The 26,796-nt window shown below is 43.5% G+C and overlaps 1 protein-coding gene across 5 annotated transcripts in view; it reads left to right on the forward strand.

Annotated features, from left to right (window-relative positions):
* The window catches only part of meis2a (Meis homeobox 2a), a 90,089-nt gene that overhangs the window by 36,002 nt on the left and 27,291 nt on the right, over window positions 1–26,796 (forward strand). For 4 of the 5 annotated variants that reach the window (XM_030126584.1, XM_030126587.1, XM_030126585.1 and 1 more), the window contains one exon: window positions 4,119–4,264. In XM_030126584.1, the coding sequence (XP_029982444.1) occupies window positions 4,119–4,264 (146 nt within the window). The remainder of the gene's footprint in view (window positions 1–4,118; window positions 4,265–26,796) is intronic. The other variant, XM_030126586.1, reaches the window with a different exon arrangement.

The following is a 26,796-nucleotide window of genomic DNA, read 5'->3' on the forward strand; positions in this document are numbered from 1 at the left end:
AAAGTTGAGGAGAAAAAGGGGGAAAAGGGAGGCTCTAAATCCCCCTCTTCTTTTCTCTTCATTCTCTGTGGCCAAGCCTGCAGGGCTAGAGGTGGTGTAATGGGAGGGTGTTGGAATGAGGACTGGAGCACCACTATGGTGTGCAAAGGTAGCAAAGGCCAAAGGAGCTCCTTCGACACAGCCTCTTACCTTCTATCCTCTGTTTACGTTTACTCCTTACGTTTACCTTCTAAAGCCTCCTTAACAAATGTGTCCAGGGGCAGCTATGGCTGCTTCTAGCTAATAGCAGCCTCATGTACACCTGAATTCTCCTTCACGCTAATGAAAGTAACACTGGTCCAACTCTCCTTATGAGTTTTTCTCCTTTCCTCATGTGGGTGAGCTTGGGTGAGCATGCCTGACTGGTTTGGGCTGACAGGGGGCGGGGGGGTGGTAGCGAGGGTCTGTTGTAATTAGTCACTTTAACCACAGCTTCCATAAGCCACTGCCTCTACACTCCTGCTTCATTACCCTGAAACAAATGCCGGGGCCTCCCATTTCAAAATCACTGCACAGCCAGTAGAATAATACACAACATCTAAAGCTAGTCAAGAGATCTCCTAGTTGGCATATAAATACTATAGATACCAATAAGTCTGGAATGTTGTTTGATAACTTACCCTGTCTAAATATTTCATCCAGCTATTGACAAGTCATTATTAATTAATGCATGGATATATTGGAATAGTAGAGAACATATTCTTCAATATGTATTACTCGCGGTCATATCCATAATATTCACAGTGCTGACGAGACCTTAGTGTCTCCCTGAGGTACACAGTGTATCCTAGACATGAAGCCTGTTCTCTTCAGTCATTAGGGCCCTCCTGAAGTTCCCCCTACTCTCAGCAGAGGACTCTAAAGCAATTCTTTGTGCAAGAAATCCTGAAGCGACCCTGAATGTGCCAACATTAGATAAGCAGAGTTGCAGTGTGTTTACAGTCCTTTCCCAACCCGTTAATGAGCTCAGCCCTGAGACCAATTTACTCACAGGGAGATATATCTGAATGCATTTTTAATAACCACCCACTGGTGATGAGAGATGGAATGTATGTGAGCGTAATGTGCTCTTGGACTTGTTTGTTTGCTAGTATATTCATTCACTCTGTCACCCTCGTTGTGTCTGGTCATTGTCTTCCATCTTGCCTGATTACACCTTCTCCATTTGCATGCATATAAAAATGCATGCAAACTTTTATTGCAAGCACTTTAAGTCAAGATATTGATAGAGAAGAGGAGAAGGAAAGAGTGAGGGAAGACAGAAAGAGAGTGGGGAGAGGAGGGAGTGGAGGGGCTGTCTTTTTTCCGTCTCCAAGGGCGCTGCTTTTCCAAAAGTGCCTGGGGCTACACTCCAGCACCTCGGCTCCCCTAGGCCTTTCGGCTGCCTCCTAATAGCCAACCCCCATCTGTGTCACATGGCCAGATGATGGGACGCTTCCCCCTGCTCTACCCTGCACTTTTTTTTCTTTGCCCATTTTTTTTTCAGAGTGCACATCCACACAGGTTAGAATGGCAGAGTTGCCAGGGAACAGTCAGAAGCCATTAGCGTTTGGGACAATTTGCCCTGCAGCATTCCTTTTCTTGCTCATAAGAAAGAAGTGGGGGTGGATGCAAAGCACCAGCTCTCCTTTAGATGTAATGAGGTTGTGCAAGTTGGGTCGTCTTTATTCTTTTTCTACTCCTTCTTTTCTTCTTCCCGCTTCTTGTTCTTCCTCTTCTTGCTTTCTTTGGTTCTTTCACCTTCTTCACACTTAGTTATTTCAGTTTTTCTTCCATTTGCATTTAAATAACGCCTATTTCTACATATAGTTTTGCTCAAAAACACTTATTATTGTGCGCACACTCAAATGTTTGGATTCCATATTCCTGGTCTGCACATATATGACAGTATCCATGTGCATGCAAGAGAAAGAGAGAGCGAGAGAGGAGCTGATAGCCTTGGAGTCTAGTTTCACCCTTGCGGGCTTGGGCAGGAGGCAGTGAGCATGCTGGGTAACGAAGTGACAGGTCAGTCTGTAAATACGCATGGGTCGCTCTGGCCCTGGCCAGGGGGGGAAGCTATCGCATTGCAGTGAAAATGGAAACGTCAATAAAATTAATCTGCCAGCCTTTTGGCCACTGTGTGGTTCCATTGGATGAGCCTGACTGCTCACAGCAGGAGAGGGATTTGGAAAGTAGCTCGAAAATCAACACAAAACCTAGCGGCACACAAACAAACAGCCAAACTGTGTATCAACATTATTCAGTGGAGCTCAAAAGCACAGAAACAAGGGGAGGGTGGTTGAAATTCACAGCTCGCCAGTTGTGTTGTTATTGAAGTTGGGAAGCTAACTGGGGGAGTTCGACTTGACTTCCGTCTGGGTCACATTTCTCAGGAAGCCCCTTGCAGTCAGGGTAGGGCTATGGCCAGACCAAAGTTTATTGTTTTAGGCTTTCCTGAACAAGGATTCGTACTTAGCCTGGGATTTACGGCATTTGCAACTAATGAATGCCCATTCTAAAATTACAACACCCCGAGTCTGTGTCCCCATTCCCATATGTCCTTCAGAGAGGCTGATGCTTCTTCATATGGGGAGTGCAAAGTCGGCACTCCTCTGTTTTCCTCTTTCGTGTGGCCCTGCACTAATGATGTGGAAGGAAAACACGGCACAGACAGCAAAGAAAGACAGAAAAGAAAAGGGACGGGGAAAAAACAAGGGGGATAAAGAGAAAGAGAAAGTGGGGAAAGTAGTTAGTAGTGAGGGCCCCTGCTGTCCTTGTATTCTTCATTTATTTTGCATTTGATTACGCCACCAGTCGGATCCTTTTCCTTTCACCCTTTTTAATGTTATTAGTTCAAATATTTATGCGAGATTAAGGCTTGTATAGGTGGTTGTGATTGATGTCTCCCCAAAAACAGGAGGACATGTGAGTCTGGATTTTGAGAACGTCAGGGTCCTTCTCTGCCTTAGTAGAGGAGTTTTTCAGATACATAATTTAGATGCCCTCAAGGAAGGCTTTCAAGGCATTTGTGCCCGGGGGCAAGAAAAAATAACTATGACTGTTAAAAGTAAATCATTTTTGCTAATGCACAATTAATGCTAGGGAAGAGGAACAAGAAAAAGGCAAGGGACAAAGATGGAAAGTTTGATTTTAAAGGAGAAATTGCACTTGGGTATGTGCATGTTTTCCTCTTGAAATTAAACATTGACGGACATTAATGCAGACGAAGCCGCCGCTGGCCTGTCATGCTAATCTTGCGGAATGGGGAGGGGTTGTTGTGTGCGAGGGGAAGGGAGTGGGAGAACTAAGAGAGTCGGGGGTTGGGGTGGGGTGGAGGAGGTAGACAAGTCCATTATGTGCATCGAAGTGCAACAATGAACCACCCCAAATCACATCCCTACTTCAATACGCCTGCCTCTCAACTGGATGTCCTGAATTATTATCAACTGTAGTTTGTATGTTATCATGGATGTGTGCATGTGTGCGTGCTAGCAACACGGATACTGAAATATCTGCGTGGTATACTGTATACGCCTAGATCCTTGTCCCCTTTGGCTCTTTTCAAAGGGTGAAAAAAACACTCTACATTATGTCAAGCATGCAAATTTAATTGAATTAATGACACGAGTCCAAGCCTCTGCTGTACTTGAAGGCTCCTTGTCCTTCTTTTTTGTCATGTTGCTCTATTTTATCCCTCCTCCTCCTTAACTGGAATGAGGAACCTAGTGTTTCAGCGTCCAACCATAACATAAGAGTCATTAACCCTCATTCCCCTCTTCCGTGCTCTGGGGTATAAAACAACTCTGCTAGGCCTCTGTATAAACCCCTCACTCCCTGTACAGGCCTTCGTCTAAGGCCATCTAAATCCCTCTACCTCCATATCTTTACTTCACAACACTGGCTTTGCGCCGGCGAGTCTCTAGGTCTCAGAATTCCGCCTTAAGTATCAGTGGTATTTGTCCATTTATCCATCTTTCATAAGCCTTAAACTCTGCTTAGCCTGTTTCTTCTTTCTGAGATCACAAATCTGTACTGTATTTTGACTCGAGAGTTGCGGTTTGTGATGTTATTTAACCCCGGGTTTGGTTTCCGTCCAGGAGATGGCTTAGACAACAGCGTTGCATCGCCTGGCACAGGAGATGACGACGATCCAGACAAGGATAAGAAGAGGCAGAAAAAGCGTGGCATTTTCCCCAAGGTGGCCACGAACATCATGAGGGCGTGGTTGTTCCAGCATCTCACGGTAAGCACAATTATTATATGTGAAGTCAGGACAGGTAGCAAAAAAAACACACACACACAGATTTAGAAAAGCTTGCACAGGGAATCATGCACACACCTGTCACAGAGTCGTCACTGATGGAGTGAGGGTGTGAGTGACGGCAGTGCTGTGACGCTCACCTGTCAGCCACCTGTCAGAAGGACACAGTGACCAGGTCAATCTAATCAGTTTGGACTGTTTACTCTGCTCAGCACACTGAGTCACAGGGAGATGGCCAAACAGTCTGTGACATTTACTCCTATATGAGATGCGCTGTTCATTTGACCTGAAGTGGGATGTCTTGGGATAGTTATTGGAGAATGATTGTGAGTGCAAAGGTTTGTAAAGCTCATTGACCTGATTACACAACATTTGGCACAGTTATGTCACCTTCATGTAGTCACTTTTAATTTAGCCACCTTGTATGATTCCAGACATATTTATATGCAACTAAAGTGTGACTGCACACTACAACTTCCACTGCATATAAAACCGAAGTATAAAGAAAAAGACAACATTCTGCAAAAGTTTACAATACTGTGAAATCTGACAAGAGCATTATTAAAGAGTTTTTGGTTCGGTGTAAGCACCAGCATCACTTGAAATCAGGGTCTTTGTAAAGATGGAATAGAGATGATCACATTTTTGCTGTAACACTCCAGAATTATGGTTATGCTCATAAAGAACATAAGTTGCACATCCTACATTTACAAATTATCTTTCATTGCAAAAAAAATACAGATTAGACATATGGAGCAAGATGCAACACAGCTCTCCTTATGTCGATTGCATCACTTCACTTGCATTTTCTGAACATATGACATAACTTTGGCTTTGACCACATTCTTAGTACAATAGTACATTATTCTTTCATTGCTCAGTTGTTTTCAGGATACGAGAGCCTGTTTTTCTGTCTGTTTGTGTCGAGGAGGAGGGGAACGTCTGTCCCCGCACCCTTGCTAATGTTAGGACATTATCAGAACATTGTGCTATATTGATTTTGCAACACAGGTCAGATTTCAGGAGGAGGCAAGCCACACCAGGACACATAAGCCGCTCTCTGCACACATGGCTCAGTGTCCCAGAGATGGGGGACAAAGCAAGGGGGGGGGGGACAAGTAAAATAAGACAGAAAGAAAGAAGAAGAGACTTATTTTAGCTTCGACTTACAGATGATTCACACATTTACAAGATTCTAAGTGATGTCGCCTGCTGCCCCCCCTCCCTTCCCAAACAGCACCCACTCCCTGCCCAAAGCCCTTGGACCCTGATTACCTAACCAAAAGCCCAAGTAATGAGTGGCCAGCAAATACTGCCTAATTGAAAGGGCTGTAAATCCATTACATATTGGTCAGGGATAATCAGGAGTGCTTTAATCACTTTTATCTATTCAGGAGCAGTGAAGCTGCAACAGCAAAGCCCTGAGCCTCACAGGCCTTAGCGGCTCCACCACGCCAGTCTGCATGCTTATTATTCTCATCATTATCAAAATGACTTCACAGCTGTTCACAGCTCTGCCGTTCCCTGACTGGAGACCTCAAACCAAACCATACAGACCAGGCTTCATTCAGAGGTAGAGAGGGAAGAAGGAGGCCACATTATTTAACTATTTGAGAGAAATTCTTTTACCACTTGAGTTTTTTTTCCCTCCCTCGAGCTCGGATTAGAATACCTCATTTGTGTATGAAGGGAGCAAACAAAAAACTAAATATTTTTCTAAAGTGGGATCTACTGTATATTCATATACATAAATGCACCTTATGTGAGGCTGAAATTTCCTCATTATTTGGCATCTGTCCTGGTAAAAGCCTTGCACAGATTGAGAAAGATGTGGAGAGAAAGACAGAATGACGCATACAGAGCTTTTGGACGAGTTTCCAGCAATTTTCTTTAGAATTGTTTTAAAATTGAATTGAAAGACTGGAAAAGAAAGGAGGGAGGAAAGCTCAGTGTTGGGCACAGGCAGGGTTTTTTTTTCAGAGAACTGGTTAATTCAGACAGAGGAGAGCTTTCAAGACCTTCTTTTTCTCTTTTCCTCTCTTCTTTATCACATTCTCTGCCTGTAGATGTTCTCTCCAATCTTTATTTGTTTCTTTTGTGTAAAACCCTGGCCAGCCTTGTACAAATAATAATCCCTCCCTTTTAACCTGCCTTCATTTCTCTACTGAGGAAGAGGACTAATTGAATTATCCCCCTTCTCTTCTCACCATCCAGTTCTCCCACCCATAAACTCTCTCGCTCACACACACACACTCACACACACACACACACACATATATACACACACTCACACACACCCATTAGCTATTCTTTTTTCTTTTAATTTGTTAAGCAAATGTATTTGCCATTGCTGGATGCATTTGTGCAAGGGTGAATTCTTAGGGACTTTGGCCCCTGAATGGCCAATAGCGGCATTCTGCCATTCACGCATTCATTAACTGAGGGGTGAGGAGTGAAAGGAGCGGCCTTGTATTTTCTCAAACGGCGGGGCCAGCGTGGTAGCTCCTCTTCCATGAGCCGCAGGGGTCTCTCTACATATGTTCTCAACATCCAGCCATTGTCACGTCTTCTGAAAAGCTCAAAAGGACAGGACCCCCCCTCCCTCACACATAAAAAACAACACAAGGCCAATAGAAACAAATGTTGGCTTTTGGATTCAGTATAACAAAATTGCCCTCTCCCTCTGCCCTCCCACTCTTCTTTGGTTTATGCTGACCTCATACTCTCTTGGGAATAATCACAAGATGGTTTTGGTCACATATTGAAACAAACCTGATATTTGTGACCAACAGTGTTGCGCCAATAAATGTGTCAGCATCCAATTGGTGCAAAAATAACAGAAATCCCGCCTCAGAAAAAACAAAAAAATATCACAATATTTACACTTGGGAGAGTCGGAAAAGTTGGATCACTAATAAAAAGTAAATGCAGATAAGGGCAAATTCCATTTTTGATACAGTAAAGATCTCAAAGTGCACAACGATTCCAGCTGACGTCGATAACCCTGAGCTCGTTTAGACAGCACTAGACAGCACGTGAGTTGGCAACCTTAAATGCCCCATATGTAATTGGCAAATGGCTGGACAGATCAGCTGGCGTTGGCTGGCAGAAGAGGGTCAGACTGTCTCTCCACTCCCTCCTTGTATCCTCCCTCCCACTTTTTTCTCCCTCTCGCTCTCTCTAATACCGCCCCTCCCTCCTCGTGAGTTTCTGGATGTTTTCCAGCCACATTAGGGGAAGGGAAATCCCAGACTGTTGGTATAAGCTTTTCAATACTACAGGGAGATTATGTTATCAGAAAGGTAAACTTCTCTGTTAGGGGTAAAAAGTACTACTGCACTTCAAAAGCACAGAGCATAGAATTCAGGAGGGGAAGGAGGAGTGACACAGAAGGACACATAGCGAGAGGAGAGATACAAGAGATGAAAAAGTGAGGCAGAAAGTAGCATAGAGAGAGGGGTTTTTTTTGTATTTATGCTAAAGGTGATGCCCTCTTGTTTGGCAAAAGCAAACTCTAAAATTTACAATTAGCCTTGTGGTGCCCCTGGCCTTCCTTCCCTCTCACCCCCTGCTAGCCCTGATTCACCCCTGTAAAGACAAGGGTCGGCCTCGCAATGAAAACAGGAAGCACTCAGATACAAAGATACCACTCTGGGCTTTGGTCTTGTCTTTTGACTAGTGTAAACCCTCAAACACCTATGAAAATAAATAGGGGACCCTTAAAGGAGCGAAACCGGTCCAGATGAGAGTTTGCACACGTGTGTGTATGTGTGCATGACAAGGAGGGAGGGAGGGAGAGTGGTCAGTCAGATGAGTAAGTAGGTAGCCCTCTCAAGCATCAAGCGTCTCAGGTTTTGTGCCGGGCCACCCTTTGGCCTGGGTGTTTGGGGAAATGCTGTTAAGCTGCTAAGCCAGGTGTATTGGTCCCTTGGGCTCCTTGAAAGGGAAGTGATATACCCCTTGGTCATTTGGAAAGTCCTTGGACTGTGAACGTTAGAGCGGTATGTTTGGATGTCAGAAGTTTATGTGTGATAAAGCGGTATTTAAATCTAGTTTTAGCACATCATAATATTTTATGCTCTATATGTAAACCAGTGTGAGTACTTGAAAAAGTGCTAAGTATTAAATTGTATTGCAACCCCAGTCACCAGAATCAAATGTTAAAGTCTGAAATCAACCATCTCCAACAGTAATTATGATCATATGTATATTCAAGGATTTGTATGTTGACTAGGGTTAAGGACAATCACCAGAGACTAGTTTAATGAATTACAGCACATTATGAAAAATGTGTTGGCAAGATGTGATTAAAAATGAATCACAAAGTATTCAGTAATATTTCAAATAAACCATGATCAGATGGGAATTTGGTTTCTGTCCTAGATTTTGTTTATTCAACCTCCACCCCGACCATGTCCTATTCTCCCTTACTTTATATGTATCTGTGGTTTACAGAAACTCACAATGGCAAACTCTTTTTCTGGCAACTTTGTGTTGAGTATTGTTTTTCTTGTCAGAACAGCAGAACCTCTAAGATGCCACACAAACCCTCTTAATACAAGCATTAACTAGGGTGAGGACATGTCACACTTTGTGAGGAGATGAGTGCATTGTGTTGCAAACATCATTAGATACACTAGTGACAGTGGCTACCCCCCACCAACACCTCCTCCTCCCCACCCCGCTCCCAATCCTAGCCCAACATAGCATTAGTCTCCATGACAACAGGGTGTCATCGTCAGGTCGAGCCCTCCTATGGGAGCTGCTCTCTCGACCGCCCTTTATAGATGCACATAAAAGAGCCAGCTAGGGTCATTCACAAGACATAGGTGCACGCAAGGCCTAACCCTGGCAACGGATGTTTGTCCCGTACGATAAACAAGTGTACAAGTCCATCTATCCAAAAGAGAGGGCATGTTGTTTGAGTAGACTAAACAGTCGGGCCTGTAGGATCCCCAGTTTTGCTTAAGCTCCTCTAGTCCTTCTAATCCTTGTGTGTTGTTCCAATACAAGCAGCATTTTACTAGTGGAGATGCACATCTGCAAACAGTTTCAAATACCCAACCTTTTCGCTTTTCGACTCAACTGCTGCAAGCTGTTTATTGACACGTTATCTTCCCAACATACATGACATGCAAAGTTTTTCATCCATTGTTTTGCATGTCATACTCGCTGGTATTGAAATTTCACTTATGCCCATGTTTCAAGAAGCAGCAAAACTTATCATTGCCAAGAAATGACTGTCGTATGTATCAGTGATTCACGATGTAAAGCTGTTTGCTCTTCACTTCCTTAGCTTGTTGTGTGAGTTTTAGTTAGAAGGCGGAGACAAAGAAGTAGAGAAAGGGGGGGTTGGAGGTTTAGGAGTAAGAGCAAGGGTGAGGAGGGGGTAAAGAGGGGACTCCTAAGGGTCACAGAGGTGGAAGCCTGGAGGAGGCCCACACACTAATCTGTCATGTGCTCGTTTGCCTCGGAGCCCAAAAGTCAGCTATCCAGTCACCCGTAGCAACCCAGGCGACAGTTTGGTTCACTGCCACTGCCCCACTGTGAGACTACCTTCAGGAAAAAAGAGTCATCACATTGATTTCAAGACAACACCTATTGCTGTTGTGTGTGTGTTTACCAAACAGATGTTAGTGACAATATGACGAGACAGTTTACTGATGTTTAGCACAGAAGTTATTGAAAGTCATTGATAATGACTGTGTAAGAAAAGAGGAGGAGGGAGGTGATGGTGCCTAGCTATTGTCTAGTCACTGTGTTCTAATGTTGGCTGCTCAGCGACCCTGGAAAACAGAGACACAAGCCACCTCAGTCTGCCATCTGTTCTTGTGCAGCCTGGCTACCAAAGAGGGGCTACCTCGGAGAGAAAGACACTCAGAGACACAATACCCAAGAAACGACTTATTTGAAGAAAGAATGACAATGTCAGTTACAGAATGACATTACTATTACCACTCAAACATCATGCTAGTTGTAGGAGATCAGCAGAATGAAGAGAAGTGGCAGAAGAAGTATTCAGATCTTTTGCTCAGGAAAAGAATCCACTACAAGTAAAAGTATGGAGGTATTATCAGATTAGTCTCCTTAAAATGTGAAAAGTAATTGTGCAGCAATATAGTCCTTTTCAGTGTTTTAATATTATGTGACGCTGCGATTTCTAACTTGTTTTGCTGAAGAAGGAGGAGATTTTTCTTGCTCTATTGAAGAAAACTAAATTCTCTAGTGTATCGCAAACATTCAAAGTCTGACTGGACTAACAGCACATAAAAATTTTAAACTGAAAAGTAACAGACATATATTGTGTAGAAACAGTAAAATGTTAGCATCCTCTGAGATGTGGAGGAGTAAAATGTATAAACCTGTAGTAAATAGAAATACTCAAGTGCAGTACAGGTATCTCAAATGAGAACTACAATACAGAACTGAAGTAAAATTACTTATTTGTATTCCGCTACTGACAAACCTTTTAAAAAGTGTTACTGTCTTTTGGAATCTTTTGGTAACTTGCGTTGTGACAATAGGCAAGAGGTTGTTTACCTTGTACTGTGGCATAACTAGTAGCCGTTCTAGAGGTTTAGTGCTGTATTAGAATGTAATAAGCTCTAATTCGTTTCATGCTCCGACATCAGACCTTTACACTTTGCCCCCTAATCCAGATCTGTCGTAGTTCCACTTCAAAGCCAACTAACCCCTCATGGAATCCACTAACATAAAAAGCATGGCACATTAACCTTGAATACACTATGATGTGTATGTGTGTTTGAGAAAAGATCTGCCCTTGTTTTTTTGGGGGGGTTTTTTTGTTTTTTTTTTCCATTGCCATAGGCTTGTTTATTGTGCAGGGATACCTGCATAACCCCACCATTTCTATTCCCTCAATCTCAAGATTTACCCATTTCCCTCCCTCTTTCTGTTCATTTTCATTTCTGCTGTTTGCATCTTAATGCAGGTTGTTTAATGAAGTAGCAGAAATGAGTGCTTTCGCTAAGGGAGTGTTTATGACACGTTTCCCGCCGCATGGAGGTGATTAAGTTGTGCGAAACACCACAGTGTTTGCCAAAGAGGGAAAAAAAAGAGCAACCCACAACATATCCTCCAGTAAGACAGCAACAAAGCAAAAACAAAGATGAGAGTGTTCCCCTGAAATGTGATGCAATGTGCACTTCCTTAAATGAGGTTTAAGGAGTGAGGGCGTGCTCATGGAAGACCAGGAGCGCAGCGTGAGTTTGACTGGCCCCTGCAGAGGTGACTGCACATGCCCTGACCGCAGCAGAATATAAACAGAGCGGGGTCTGCAGAGGGCCGTCAGATTTATAAACTTGCAGCGCTGAAGCAGTGCGAGGCTCCTCCAGGAACACACATGCACACAGCTGAGGAGACTTAAGGCTCTACACTCCGCTGAGATTAGGTCCTGGCACAATAACATTTCCTTGCCTTCAGCACGGCAGCACAAACCCAAGGCTGCTGTAGTCATAACACTGATCCACCGGCAAGGACCTGGCTGAGCTGACGCTATTGGAAATGAGGCTGAATGACATCATGCGTACTAAGGGACCCCACAAGGCAGTCTGTCACAGTATACATGCCCCCGGTGGAAAGCAGGGTTATTAAGATAGTGGTAGCTGATTCTGTGCCGTTTCCCCCTTTCTACACATTTGGGGTTATCTTACTCATAAAAAAATGCATAAGAGGATTTGGTTTCACATGTCTCCTCAAATTACCCCCCCAACCCTCCCCAGTGGTACTTGCCTTGCAGGCTTCCCCCCATAGTTGATTGTGCAGTTGTGGTAGAACGGTGGCTGCTGCATGCCGGGGACAAGGAAGGCCAATGAGATTCTGCTGCAGGCCTCCAAGCTGCCCCAGCATTGCTTTGATATTCATCTCACACCAAGAGAAGAAAATGCAAAAGGGAAAAGGAGCGAGGAAACAGCAAACCAGGCTAAAGACAGGGGAGGAAAGAGAAAAAGGTTGAGGGGATGGAGGCATTGAATAGAAATCAAAAACAGACCTTGTGTTGCACTGTTTGGTTTGTCATGGGACCCTGGCTGCACCAAATCCCTCTCCTGCCATTTTCTGTGATTTTTTTTTTTTTTCCTCCCCTCCCTTCCTACTGCTCCTCTCAAATTCGTGCTTTTTGTTTTGCCCAGTCCAGGGGCAGCCAGTGAGATTCCTGCACAGTGGGGTCCTTATAACTGGAAGCCATGCCTCTTGTTCTCACCTCTTCCCCCCACTTCCTCACCTTTTTCATTCCCCCTCCCATTGATATTCTCTCCCGTTCTCCCTTTCTGAACATATGGACTGGTTTTCAACGAGGAGAGCCCAGTCCACATCAAAGACCAAGGCTGAGCGGGTCAATTTGTTGCTCCTTTTCCCCAGCTCTTCCCTCTTCATTCGCCTCAGCGGACCCTCCCTGCACCACAGCCATTTACCCAGAATTCTCCATTTCTCCAGCAGTCCTCCCTAGCATATACAGTGTATATATATATCAAGCCATGTGTTGTTAATGTCTGAGTCTGTTCTCCACATAGAGCAGACCTAGTTTGCTTCAGAGCTTTGAATTTCTCCGAGGCCACATCCCCCTAAGACAGTGTAAGTCTATACAGATGAACATGTATGATAGATAGCAAAAAATAGCCACACGCTGATAAGAAAAAGCAGATGGATGGAGGAAAACACAACCAAGGAAAGAAAAAAAATCAAGTAAAAAGAAAAAATAAATATATAAATCTAAGTAAAGCAGGCCTTGGCTCCAGATGTGAATCTCTGAATATTGATCGCAGGGAAAGCTAGTTCCCTATATCCCCAAGGCTGCAGCGACTAACACACAAAGCGCCTCTCTAAAGCCCCTAAACCAGCTTGTACAATTATAAGGATAAAGCTGGTGACAACAGCAGTGTATGCCTCCAAAACCAGAACCTCCTCTTTGGCTCTCATCCGTCTGCTACCACTCCTCCTTTTTTCTCTTTCTCATCCAGCATGAGGATGAAAAAAAAAATGAAAAGGGGGGCAAATGTGTAATTAGCCACACATTTCTGAATCCTCCTTAATGTTCATTACTAAAACCAGGGGCAATTACAAGTTCAAAGGGGTTTAGGGGACCCACAGCCTGCATAATCAGTCACAAATTAAGCACTGCTCATTTGTCACAGCGCAGCATGTGCACACTGAAACACACATCAATACATACTGTCAGGGTTGAGTCATAAACTGGTTGACAGGCATCAATTTCCGCACAGGCACAAATCTCAGCTACCGCAAGGTATTGGGTTAGGTCGGCCAATCCTCTTATGATGCTTTGTTTTGCCTAGACGACGGCAAACACCACTGACATCTTCACCTTAACTTACTCGACATTATACTGTAACCTGTTAGCAGTCATCCTCTTATTGGTGTCCTGTTTGCACTTAAAATCCCTGCAGCCACCTGTCCCATCCCGTCTTCATTTTACAGTTGTTTTTCTTTCTTTCTTTCTTTCTTTTTTTTTTTTTTAACCACTATCTTTCTCTGTGTCTATCTCTCCCCACCTGGCTTTGCTTTGCAACACGTGACAGTGTGTGTTTCATGTCTGTCCCCGGAGGTGTATCTCAGTTACCTCTGGGGCCAGGTCACAATGGCTAATCCTGTCTTCAGGTGGCTGTTTAGCACACTGAGAGGAGAGCTTGCAAAACCGGAGGTGAGCTCTTGTTACAGGACTCCCTGACCAGGGGTCACCTCAGACGTTGTCAGAACACATACACACACACAGAAACATGCACACATGTCCAGGCAGATATTCCAGCATGCTTTCACATGTATAGACACACAAATACAATCTGGTAAGAAGGCCGAACAGAATCTGGTAAACACGCACAAGTTAACCCACGGGGTAAGGTGAGGGTTAGTTAGGGTTACTGTTAAGGAAACACTGTCACTCTGCCACATTGACCCTGCTTATCTATCCCAGGTGGCTCAGCCTTCATCTCTCTCATCCCTTGTTCGTCTTTATCTGTCTACTGTACTGCTCCTCTTCTAGTCTTTCTCTGTCTTCTCTCATTCCCAGATCAGTCAGACTCTTGTTCGCATTAGAATTCCCTGATATGATCTCCATGAAGACTTGCTCTAGTGACCATGCGTTGCCTGTCCTGCCCGGCACCCTCATTGTTTAAGCTGCTCTCACACGGGGACACAGTCAGGTCTCCAGTGAATTGAATGGAGCCCTATCATGTGTGGCTCTGCCTCGGCGTAGTGGGAGAGAGAAGTCATTTTTCACTGGGGGAACGACATCCATCTCAGCAGCCAAACGCTGGCTGTTTCATTAAGTAGCCCATCCAGGCAGACAGATGTGTTCACCACACAGCCATGTTTGCCTATGCAAGAGCGTGTATTAACCCACAATCCTTTGGGGGAGATTAATAGGCTACCAGCCCCTTTCCATTGATTATCTCCATGCCTTTTTCCCCTCCTTTCCTTGGCTAGATATTAAAAACTAATGAAGCCTATTGAAAACGGGAACCGCGAGGCTCTTCACGGATCATTTTAGGTTATTTGGACTCAAACAGAGAGGGATCTCTTTAAGGCACAGTTTGAGTCGAATTAAGAAAATAAATGTAGAGAGCAGTGTTGAAGAAACAAGAAAAACAGGCATAAGAGGAGAGAGTGTGACTGTAAAAAGATGTGTGTTTAAGAAAAGACAACTCTACTCTGACACATGAAGCGGAGACGCGGCAGATGTTAGCAATTCCAGAGCATAGCAAAGCATTCCTAGTGTTGGAACCATGTCCTAATTGCCATAATGGAGGTGGTAAGCGCTGACAGTAATGGAGTCGTGGGGATCCATCCCCAGCAACCTGAATTAGGGGCCACTTGGCAGATCCACTTCAAGATGGCCTGTGTTTTTTTGCCTTTCTTTTCCCAAGTCTTGAAAGCTTTTATTTATTTCCCTTTTTGGTGACAGTTTTGCCCTGTACATCTACCAACTGTCTTAATTCTTCTGTAGTTTAAGAGAGGGAGAGTGGGGTAAGATGAGCTGTTTTGCACTTCATTTGACCTGTACCTAAGGAAATACGAGACAGGAGTAAACTAATGTATACATTGAATCAAACAGAACTATTTCTTTTCTATCTGGAGTCTGCACAGTTCACAAATGAATCATGGATCATGATTATGATTTAAAAAGTTGTGCTTTACATCAGTTTATGGTCAGATCACTCTACTCCTATAGTTAGTTATTCATTGTTAGGGTGCAGAACTAATTTAAATGCAGAATAGTTGACGTAAACATGAGCAGGTACAACAAATCTTGGTTGGATTTAATCACAAGATTCTATGTGGTTTTACCCCATAGCTCCCACACGTACTTAACCAAGCTTTTCTACTTTTAAATTTAGGTCACATAACAAAAATTGTGCATGGTTACACAGATACAAGTGGTGGGTCAACTTACCCACTGACTCATCTTACCCGACTCTCCCCTACTTGGGGATTGGTGGCTTGACCCGAGGTACAGTGTCACGAAAGAAGTTGGTGTAAGGAATGCAGGGCTATTGAGAAAGACTTGGCTTTACAAGTGAGCAAAGAGTTAAAAGCGTCCATGTGATGGGCTCACCTCTGCACCAGGCCTGGTGAAAGGCGGCAGGGTGCTGTCGGGGAAAATGACTTCCTGAGACATTACCATCAATCACCAGACAGGTCAGGCCCCCCAATCCTGCCATCAGGATGGAGGGGAGAAGAGGGAGAAGGGGGATGGGGATGGAGCATTAGACTAGAGGGGATGAAAACAGAGAGGAAGACTGGGTTAAGTCTTGTTGGGGGGACTGACTATTAACAATCTCTCTTTCTCTCACCGTCTGACTGTTTTATGTCTTTCTCTTCCTCTGCCTATCTGTCTCTCTGTGTCTTTCTCTCTCTCTATTTTCCGGTCCTCCATAAAACCAGGCATTCAGGATCGGCCCCTGCTGGTCAGAGTCCTCTCCTCACCTCAATTGCATCATTAATTATTCCACAGGCAGTGGGCTAGAAGCAAATCTAAAGAGAGGAAGAGAAGGGAGCAAGAGTTAGAAGGAGAGATGGGGGACAGCTGTCGAACACCCCCGTTTGCTCTTACTCTCCGCCTCTTTCTCCCTCTGTCTCTTTTTCTTTCTGTAAATGAAGGATGGGAGAAGGGAGGGGCTTGGGTTACCTCAGTGAGTGGTTGTGTTACATTCCTGAGAAGGGAAGGGGTAAGGGGAGGCGGGGGGGTGGTTCAACGAGTTGTTGAAAAGAACACAGACGCTTGTCAACAAGCTCAGAGCTGGGGAGCCATCATGCCTTGCTTTTAGGCCCAGAGGTCAATGACCCTCTGTTGCACCCATATAGAGAGAGGTAGTGGAAAACTCAGAGCGAGAGAGCAGCAGAACCACCGAAAGCTACAACAAATCCACCATATGGTTCGTGTCACGGCTTGTCTGTGGCAGAGGTCAGTCAGAATCTTAAAATCTCCAAATCCTACTCTTTCTCTCGTCACCTATAAAACACTGTACGTGAGCAGAGGCTGGCTGACTGTTGGATTAGCCTCCTCGACAGCAGCAGGAGAGGCAGACAGAGAAAACGGTAGGCTAAGCGCTGGCAGACACGGCAAAATGGCCCATTAGATTTAAGGAGTAAAAGTTCATCAGCTTTATTAATGGGAAGGTATATAAATGAAGTATGAATTACCTGACTTTTATGGAGTGGCGAGAGTGAAACTGGAGTGTCTTATGATATAATGTTTTAGTGAGCTGTTCTGAGCGCTCTGATGAGCAGGCTGCAGAGAGGAGGAGGTGGAGGAAGGGAGAGAATGAGCAGAGAGAGGAGTGGAGTGGAGAGACCGAAGTGTGCTGGGGTCCCCTGAGTCCAGCAGCTGGAAGGTTGCCTGATTGTCGCTAACATGCGTAGCTGATCGGGTTAGCTTGGAGACAGGGACGTTTGTAGCTTCCAGGCTTATTCTTTGCGTGTCATTAGCTAGCATAGTAAAAATCGCCTGCATGAAAAATAAAGGTCAGCCACATTGCTGATTTTGGAGCTCTTTGACAAAAGTGCACATACTCAGATGTCTGCAGATGCGTGTACGATTGCACATTTACAGACATGCATGCGCACAGAATGAGTACACAAGCAAGCACGTATGCAAACGCAAGGACACACATGTCGGTGCACACACACAAACACACATGCTCCCCACCATCCTGTAATAAGCGGTAAGCTGAGCTAGCTGATGGTCATCCTCCCATGGGGCTGCTGGGTGGCTGCCAACTTCCTGCCTGCTTTGTCAGTGGATAAAGCCCCTAACAAACGAGAGGGCTGTAGCTAAGGCAGGCCAGCCAGGTCAAAGGTCACCCCGGCCCCCGGGCAGGATTGAGCCTAAGAGCACTACAAGGAGAACGAAAGAGAGAGGATGGAAATATGCACTTAAGATCTGCCCCAATAACAAGGCCTAAAAGCCTTATCACTACTTCTCTCTTCTCTTCTCTTCTCTTCTCTTCTCTTCTCTTCTCTTCTCTTCTCTTCTCTTCTCTTCTCTTCTCTTCTCTTCTCTTCTCTTCTCTTCGTCGGCTTTCACAAAAGCATTTTAACTTCTGTCACATGTCATCTCCCCTTTGAGGAACATTAAGAAAGTGAAAGATCCTGGGGGCATTTGTCAGTCCACAGGGCCAGTGCAGCCAGCCGCCCCTGGGTGTTGAACAGTGACAGGAGATATCTCCTTGACTCATACACCCCTAGATGAAAGGAGAGCTAGGAAGATTTTGGCAAAAAAAAAAAAAAAAAAAACGGTATTCAGTAAAGGGGAACAGACACAACAGGTAGGGATGGGGTGCTGACTGATCAGGGCTTGGTTGGCTTTGTTCCATGGAAGTACTTGTGATCTCAGGTGAATGCACCTATGGTTACCATCAGCAATGCAGGGACATGATCTGAAGTGTCTGTCATACGCCTAAGAGTTTCTCTCACTGGTAGAGGAAGGGGAAGAAAAGGGAGATAGTGGAGGACAGGAGAGAAAATCTTTCCACCCCAGCTGTCCATTCACAGGGAGAGAAAATTTGACATGGTTGACTTGAACACATTTAGCATCATTAGCAAACAGGAAGTGTCCCCTGCAGCTGTTTTTTAGCAGCGGAGGGGGGTGTTCCTGCCTGGACTGTAATGGACAAATGTTACGCACCATGTTTGCCTTTGATTTTTGACCTGAAACCAAAAATTGACATTACAAATGCCCCGTGATATCTTCCAAATTTGCTTGACATTCCCCGGCTGGCCCCGGGCATTCCTTGTTTGTCCTCTGTAAGTGGTTGGTGCTCTTGTTGTTGTGTCCTGAGGCTCGCTATTAGAACAAACTGCTAGAGAATGTGGATTCTTAAAGAGACAGAGGGGAAACGAAGAAAAAGAGGGTGCTAAAAGAGGTCCTGGTTGTGTGTTTGAATACTTATGCTCATTAAGTTAATGCACAGTGAAAGGGAGAACCGTCAAGTGGAAACTCTCAGAAGCTTCTATTTGAAGAGTGAACAAACCACCCCCTTTTTCTCCTGCTCTCGCTACCCATCTCTCTGCAAATTAATCTGTTTCTATTCCACTTGAATATCAGGTCCACTTTACTTTGACTTAGGTAGTTAAACAAAGTCTCAAGAACACAATACTGTAAGTGGATAACCTTGAAGAGACACTGTATGTTAATGCCAAGTCCTTTTCCCAATGCACCTAATACATTCTCTAGGTTTTAAATCCTATACTTATTGTCTTGTGTTTTTTTTATGCACATCTCGTTTTATTACATGCAGGAAAAAAAGGTTGCATTTGTTGCATTTTTGGTCTATTCTATGTATTTAAGTTATTATTTGCAACTGAAATGAACTCAAGGTTGCAAAGGTTTTCTTAGGCCAAATCTATATATCAACCACTAGAAAATCATAGCTTTTTTTTACAATGTGTACATACGTCATTAAACCAGTGGTGCTGTTTATTCAGGGGCTTAGTTTGTTCACTTCACTTAGCTGTAACATGTGTTCCCAATGACTTTATGACCGGTAACAGTGACAAGAGGTGCAGATATGCGGTCGCGTCTTCGAGGTAAAGTGGGTGGGTCTTCTGCTTCGACAGGTCAACCAGACCTCTAATGAGCTGCTTATTGGCCCTAAAAGTCCCTCGCAAAAACAATACTAATTACCTGACACTTGCAACAAAAACATTGGAGGAGTATAGCAAATGAAACTGATAAAATAAAGGACTAATCGGGATGAAAACACAATTGCCAGACAATTGAAATATTAGATATGTGTAATCTTATCATAATTTGAAGGTTTTAGTAGTTTTTTTGGCTTTACCTCAATGACCAAGAGGTGATTAGGTTGGATAATGTTAAGTAAATTTTTAAAGTTGAGGTTTTAAGCTTTTTAGGAATCATTGTAAGTCTTTCTTTAAACCTGCCATCATTGCCTAAATTGAACAAAAAAGTCAATGAATGGACATAATTTGTAGTACAGACATTTGTAAAGAACCATGAAACATTAAAATGCTATAACATGGATCTATAGTGACGTTAATATGAACATACAATTAATTATGGCAACTGTTACTGAAAAATCTACTCAAGACACAAAGATTTAATATCATACTGATGGTTTGCCTTAGTCACAGTCATTGCAACAAGATGTTTTTTAAGATTTCTTGAGAGCATGTAGCGAGCGTGGCTGTGTGTTGACATCAGGCGAGCTACAGAGCAGAGCAGAACAGAGCTGGGTGCCCCTGAGCAGGCAGTTACCACAACAAAGCCAACAGACTGGTCTGAAAAACCAGGCCAAATTCCTGCCCTCTAGGACCTGGCTTAAAGCTTGAGCGGAAACTTTGAAAGAGGGGGGACAAGATGAGAGGAGAGCAGAAGAAGTAGAGGAGAGGTGGTAGCGAAGCGGATGCGAGACGAGGCCAGACGGGTTCGCGTTGTAGCGGAGGAAAGGGATCGCTGCTGGGTTCTGCGAAGTACGGTGGGAGAAGGAGAGATCAACGGAAACAAGAGAGAGAGGGAGAGACTGTGAGAGGAGGCCAGGCCCCCACTGTAAGGATGGAGGGATCGTATTCCTCCTCTTGAAAGCAAAGGGGCAGCCGTGTGGTGGAAAGAGAAGCCATGAACTCGATCTGACGATTAAATAGGCACATCTCTATGGCTGCAGGCCACAAACGAGACTAGGTCCACAACACAGCACACATACTCTATTTGCTTTTTTTATTATTTTTTTTCCTTCTTCATTTTTGTTGTTGAGTCTTACGCGGATTTCTTTGCCAATAACAAACGTTTTTTTTCCAGTTTTATTTTCTTTATTGGATAAAAGTGATACGTTATCATTTCATTATGCATGATAGAATTTGGAAACGTTCCCCTAAAACATCTTTCTCTTTTCGCCGGTCGATCAGCTTAGTCTGGAGGTGCATTGGGATTGTGTGGGAGTGATTGCTATTTAGCCTCACGGAGCTTGGTACAATCAGATGCCTATATCTCGCATATCCTCCAGGGCTCCTTACTCACCCTCTCCCTTCATTCATTCCTCCATCCTTTTGCCTCCCCTCACCCACTTTGCTGTTACTGTAGCTTGGCAAGGGAGCAGGGCAGGCAGTTATGCCGTAGAGCTTCTCTACAACCTTGCACCATCTCCAATGAACATAAATTAATGGTGTAGAGCAAACAGGCTGCTGGCTGGGCTCCAAAATCGGCTTCAGGAGCCCAGCCAGCGATTGTTGTGGGGGGCCGTGGCAGCAACAGCAGTAGTAGTACTGATGCACTGCCAACCGACCGACCAGCCAGCCAGCCAGTCAGAGGCAATACAGACAGACTGGGGGCCCTTTTGCTCTATAATAGATGCCCCGGGCCTCGCCAGTCCGCCTTGTATATGCAGTCATCACTGTTTTACAGTCAGAGGGCAGTCCGCTGAGAGCCCTTACACTTATTGTGGAAGCTGCTGAGTCTGGAGTGAGAGAGACAGAAGTGTAGTGGTATGTTCTGAATGCAGATCGTATGAGGTGTAGATATGGATGTACTTTCATTTGCTGTTATCAGAGGTTGGCATGCAGTGTGTGCAGTTTGCTGGCTGGCATCATGTGAGTTCTGTTTATAAGTTGGCTTACTGTATCTATGAGTGTGTGCAAAGCAGACAGAGAGAGGGAGAGCAGCAGGGTTGAGTCATTGAGTCATGTGGCATTCTTGCCTGTTTTCAAACTGCTGTCAGGAAGCAGTGTAGTTCCTAGTAAAATACAACAAAAACCCGAAAAAGCTTCTACTCCCTCCCAACCTCAGCCTGCCTGAAAACGCTCAAAGAGAGAAAGAAGGAAGAAAGAGAGGAATGGAAAGTTCAGTACAGAGATGAAAATTTAGTTAATGCTTTTTAAAGGACGTTCAGTTTTCTCGTTATCACCATGACCACTTCATTTTAAAATTTTTTGACATCCACTCCCAACGGATGAAAATCAGTCATCAATCATCATCATCGTAAATTGATACAAAAATGATTTTCCATTTATACTGATGAATCCGAAAGATCAGTTCTTTCATTGTCAGAGAAATATAAAACTTTTTTTTTTTTAATTGTCAATTGTCAGTCTATTTGATGTTTACAGATAATTAAAACTATCCTTCAATTTAAACCACGAAATCTGTCAAAGCCAGATATGCACCGTGCACAGTAAACACTCGTGATGGATTGAAAAAGTCCAACTGCATTTATTTGTCATATCTGTTTGATCTCTCAGTAATGCTGATATGCATTCAATTTCATTGTCATTTGTCAAAGAAGCCAATTGTAACGTTATTAACAACTGAAACTTGATATTTAAAATGTGCCAATCTTACCCTGGCTCAATGCAGAATCCATATTAAAATGTCATGCCTATATTTGATTGCATATTTATTTTTTGACAGTGAATGCTATTATCATACTCCAGTCACTTTGATTAAAAACAAATAAGATTCCAATCAATGTGAGGAAAGAAGATATGAAAGGGAAAAGCAGACACAAATGCGCAATGAAGCCCATCAAATGTTGCCAATACATAAAAGCACTACTGTAACAATTTACCCCTTTTATCAAATGAACTAATACATTCTAGGAGAATATATGCAAATGTATGCAGATTATGTAATAAGTCTATCCGAAGACTAAATAGCAAGAGCTAAATGACACCAGTCATCTTGAGCAACTCCTTGGTGTTGCCATGGCGACAGGGGGTAAACAGTCGATGGCCTGTGATTTCCAGGGAGTCATTAGCATGGAATAGGTTTGCAAGCCGCAGCAACCTCGTGACCCGGCTCTATAACTCATGTCACACACTGATGATGTCATTCATCAATGAGGTCCAGGCGAAGGGGGCAGCAGGTTATGTGGGTGGAGAGGAAGGGCAGAGCGGGAAAAGACGGTACGGTGGGGTGGGGTGGAGGTGGGCGGGGGGGTGGGGTGGGTTGAATGGGATAGCTGGGATAATGATCGGGCTGCGGGATTTGTCGACGGCAGCAAATAGGTGTCAGGAGGGTATGAACGTGATATATAGCGAGCTGGATGTTGAATGAGTAGATGGGAGTGTGAGAAGTGTGGTGTGAAGTCAGATCGGTCCAGCAGTAGATGTGGTTATTGTGTATATGGTGAAATGCCAAGATGGGCTCAGGGGGTGGGGGGTTAAGGAGCGTACACAGTGGATGATGGAGCTACCTCAGCTTGTAATGTTCAGCAACCACAGGGGCCATTACATCCAGCACTATCAGAGCACACAGCACATCACAACCTGTAATTTTGCCAGCAGTTGGTCACACACATACACACACACACACCTATACACACACACACACACACGCACACACAGGTCGATTCTCAGTGACTTGCAGAATGGGATTTACCTGCACCTGTGTTTGCGTCGCAATAGAAATCGCATTCGTATGCAATGAAAATGCAAATTGGATTTTTTAAAATCAATTTAATGCCATCTGCGCTGTGTTTCGATACAACTGTAAACTGTAATTAAAGAATCTGTAACCTCTAGTGAGGAAGTAGGGTGTCTAGAAGCTGGAGTTTGCGTTGTCAACCCTCATAGGTTTTTGGGTTAAAACAATGAACATGATGTGCATAGAGTTAGAAAGAGATCCTGGCTTTATTTAAACACTAATAAATACATTGTGATTCCTTTTTTTTCATGGATTTAGACTAATCCTAGACCCTGTAAAGATGCGGTTAGGGACAGGATTAAGAGCTTTCAGTATCTAACACTTAAAACCAGCTGATATTTACTTGTTTGTATATGTATATGTTGTTTGAGAAGACTATTCAATTACATTCAGGTCCAACATTTAGTCCTTATGAGCGGTGTATTACTATTTTGTTGCATATAATCAACATTTCTGAGAGACACTGTTGTTGTGTTGATGTTTGGCAGTACATGCTCAGGTCAGATTGTAAAACCGTGGCTACATGTGTACATCAGAATAGTGCACACTTGCGCCATTAACGGGCTTTAACGTAATTAACAGAGCTGTTTCGATCGTAGACCAATACTACGCCGACAACAAATTGTAGTTGCTCATTTCTGGCTCTAATTATTTATAGACTGGCTGTTTTATGTTTTGCGGTCAATCCTCTTTTAAGGATATTGGCCTTGGTGTTTGTAACTGAACATATTGAGCGAATCCAAAGCTAGTGGGGAAGATTATCAATAGCATCTTTGATCTTGCTCTGTGTTTGTGTTTCATCCATTAAATAACCATGTCATACTGTCTCCTGAGGGTAAAGAAGGACATCTCTAGGAAGAAACACATTAGGACATATTTAGAATGCTGAATTTATGCTTTCCTCTCACGTTTACATATTTTTTTTTTTTGTTCTTATTTGGTGATTTACTGACATATATTTTTTTTACTGAGGCAATTAACATTAAGAGGTCACTCAGAGGTCTAAATAGCCATTCTCCAGTTTCATAGCTGCTGTGGCCTTGGAACCACTAATCCCACTCCCCTCGTCTGTGGGTGTGTGTCACTGCCACCTCACACCATTTTCTCTAGTTGAGATTTCAGAGGTCCATGCTTTAAGGAAAGCTGCCACAACATAAAGTGTGGGTGGCCTGTGGTCACAGCCATAAAAAGTATGTGTGTGTGCGACACAGAGGGGGGTCAACAAGAAGGGTGAGAACAAGTAGAGGATATGAAGACAGGATAAGGGAAGGTTATATACAGGTGCACAGGAGGCATAGACAGGTTGTTTCATTTTTTTCCCCTTATGTGTGTGTTTGGTACTTTTATCTTATGAAGTAGAGATACTTGGATAAACTTTGTGCTCAAACTATAAAAGCTAAACAGTGGCCCTTTTGGATGACATTTTATCCTACTGATGTTATCTAAGTCTAAAATCCAAAGCAATTTACTGAAAATAGGAAGCATTAATGGTTCAAAATGCCAGATTTGCAGATGCTCTCGTGGTCCTGTGAAGTTTATATTTGAGTCTATTTTGAGCAGGAAGTCAGTTGGGACTTTAGTTAACTCCATTTCTAAGCTAATGACTAATGCCCTGGTTGCCTACATCCTACTTGATAACAGCCTCTAAACTGATTCTGAGTTCTTCTTCTCCATAGCTGCGACATTGCTTGCTGTTAACTTAGAAATGGAGTTAGCTAAAGTGAACAGATATCGTCTTTTAGCACTAAATTAGAGCAAAAACATCTGTATCATTTTCTATCATTTGATATTTGACTGGTACTTTTATAATCAATTGAGAATTTTGGCTGTATTTTACTATGTGTTCCACTGTTCCATGTTTTTCATTTGATGTACTGTATTAAAAAGCAATTATGACAACTGGTCATCTTTAATTTCATTATTATGGCACCCTAGCATGGAATGTAGGGTGTATACGTAAATAGTATTGTAGAGATTGAGGTACATTTACAAAAGATTTTGCAGATCCCATCTCTGTGTGTCTGTGTAAGTGCATGGAAGTCTTGAAGCCTAATCTGACCCAGTGAGGAGACAGCGTCAGGGAATGAGCAAAGGGCTGGAAGGGCTATGAGCCGAACGCAATAGGATTTTTTTTTAGAGTCGTGTCTATATGGTCAGAGTAAATCTCCTTACTCAGGGGTTTTGTGTGCGAGGGGGGCTTTAACGTCCCCACTCTCCTTGATGAGACATCTTTCTTGTTTGTTCAAACCATTCATTACGCGGTGGCTGCTGGACGAGCTGTGCCGCTGGGCCGGCGTATTTATCACCAGGCTAGAGCGCGCTCTGCCTGACAGTAGGCGATTGATGACCAGGCCTGGTCCTGAGAGGCTGAGGAAGCCTTAATACAATGTAAATGACCCACTCCCATTTCCAATCTAGGCTCCTCTCCCCACACCTCAAAACCACATCATCTTTAGCTGCATCTCTGTTTGTCTTGGTGTATTTATTTGTGCAGCGTCCTAACAAAAAGAACAGTGGGAGGGAGTGTGTGTATGTTGTGTTATTTTTGCCAGTGTGTTTTGATCGTGACCGAGGTCACAGCTAATGTGAATGAGCAAAGGAAGTAGGGGGAGGGAAAGAGACGCTCTGATCTTATTACATGTTGTTGTCTAGAATGAGCACAAACACGCACATGGAGGGGGTGTAGACATGTATATCTGGACATTGTGCACGCTGTAAATGATCTAGTGCACACTCATACATAAGGTGTAAGTGCATACACACACCGACGGAAACTCATAGAAATCGCTCCGTCTCCCTAAGCCAAGGAAATGTCAGCACCAAGCAATCAAAAAATGTATTTCTATGCAAGCATTATCATCTTTCCTTTGTTAATGATTTTAGCATATTAAAAGGGCCTTACATACACAAGTACAAATCAGATTAATCCCTTTCTGTAGCCGGGACTCATTATTTGTCCAATCTCAGCCTTGTTTGTTATTAATTGAACACATTCCTCCAACAGTTTTTTTTCGTCTCACCTTTAATTAAAACAGACTGCGTTAAGACAGGCAGAAAGGAGAAGTTCTTGCTCCCACAGATATGGAACCTCACTTATATCAATTATTTCAGCAGGAAATGAGAAAATAGTTCTTCCATTTCAAGCTGAAATTAAATAGAATGGGATTTATGAAGTTAACCTCTCCACCAGTGACCCATGTAAAGGTTAGGGTTATGGTAGTGTTTGACCTATGTTTGAGCTGATGTGCTTTAGGTTGTGTTTTAGCCACATTATAAATACAGGAACTAGATGTTCTTGTTCAAATGAATTCTCATAAATGCTTACAGTTCCTCTGTTGGAAACCTTACTCTAACCCTAAGCGAAAGTTCCACGAAAAAAAAAAAGGTCAAAGTTGTGAAGGCTAAAGGCAAAGAATGTGTGTTAATGGGGTTTGAAACCACCCAAAAATGAAGGAGGATTTAAGTGTCACCTTCTAAAAGGAATTTCTGTGTGTTGTGATTTGCAGGAGTCTTGTCTACAACATTTGTATGTGTCTGTGCATTTCTGCTCTGTGTAAGTCAGTGTGCAGGCATGCTCTGTCTACAGCGACTGAATGAAACACAT

This window comes from Sphaeramia orbicularis, chromosome 22, assembly GCF_902148855.1.
Source record: "Sphaeramia orbicularis chromosome 22, fSphaOr1.1, whole genome shotgun sequence".
NCBI classification, from domain to species: domain Eukaryota; kingdom Metazoa; phylum Chordata; class Actinopteri; order Kurtiformes; family Apogonidae; genus Sphaeramia; species Sphaeramia orbicularis.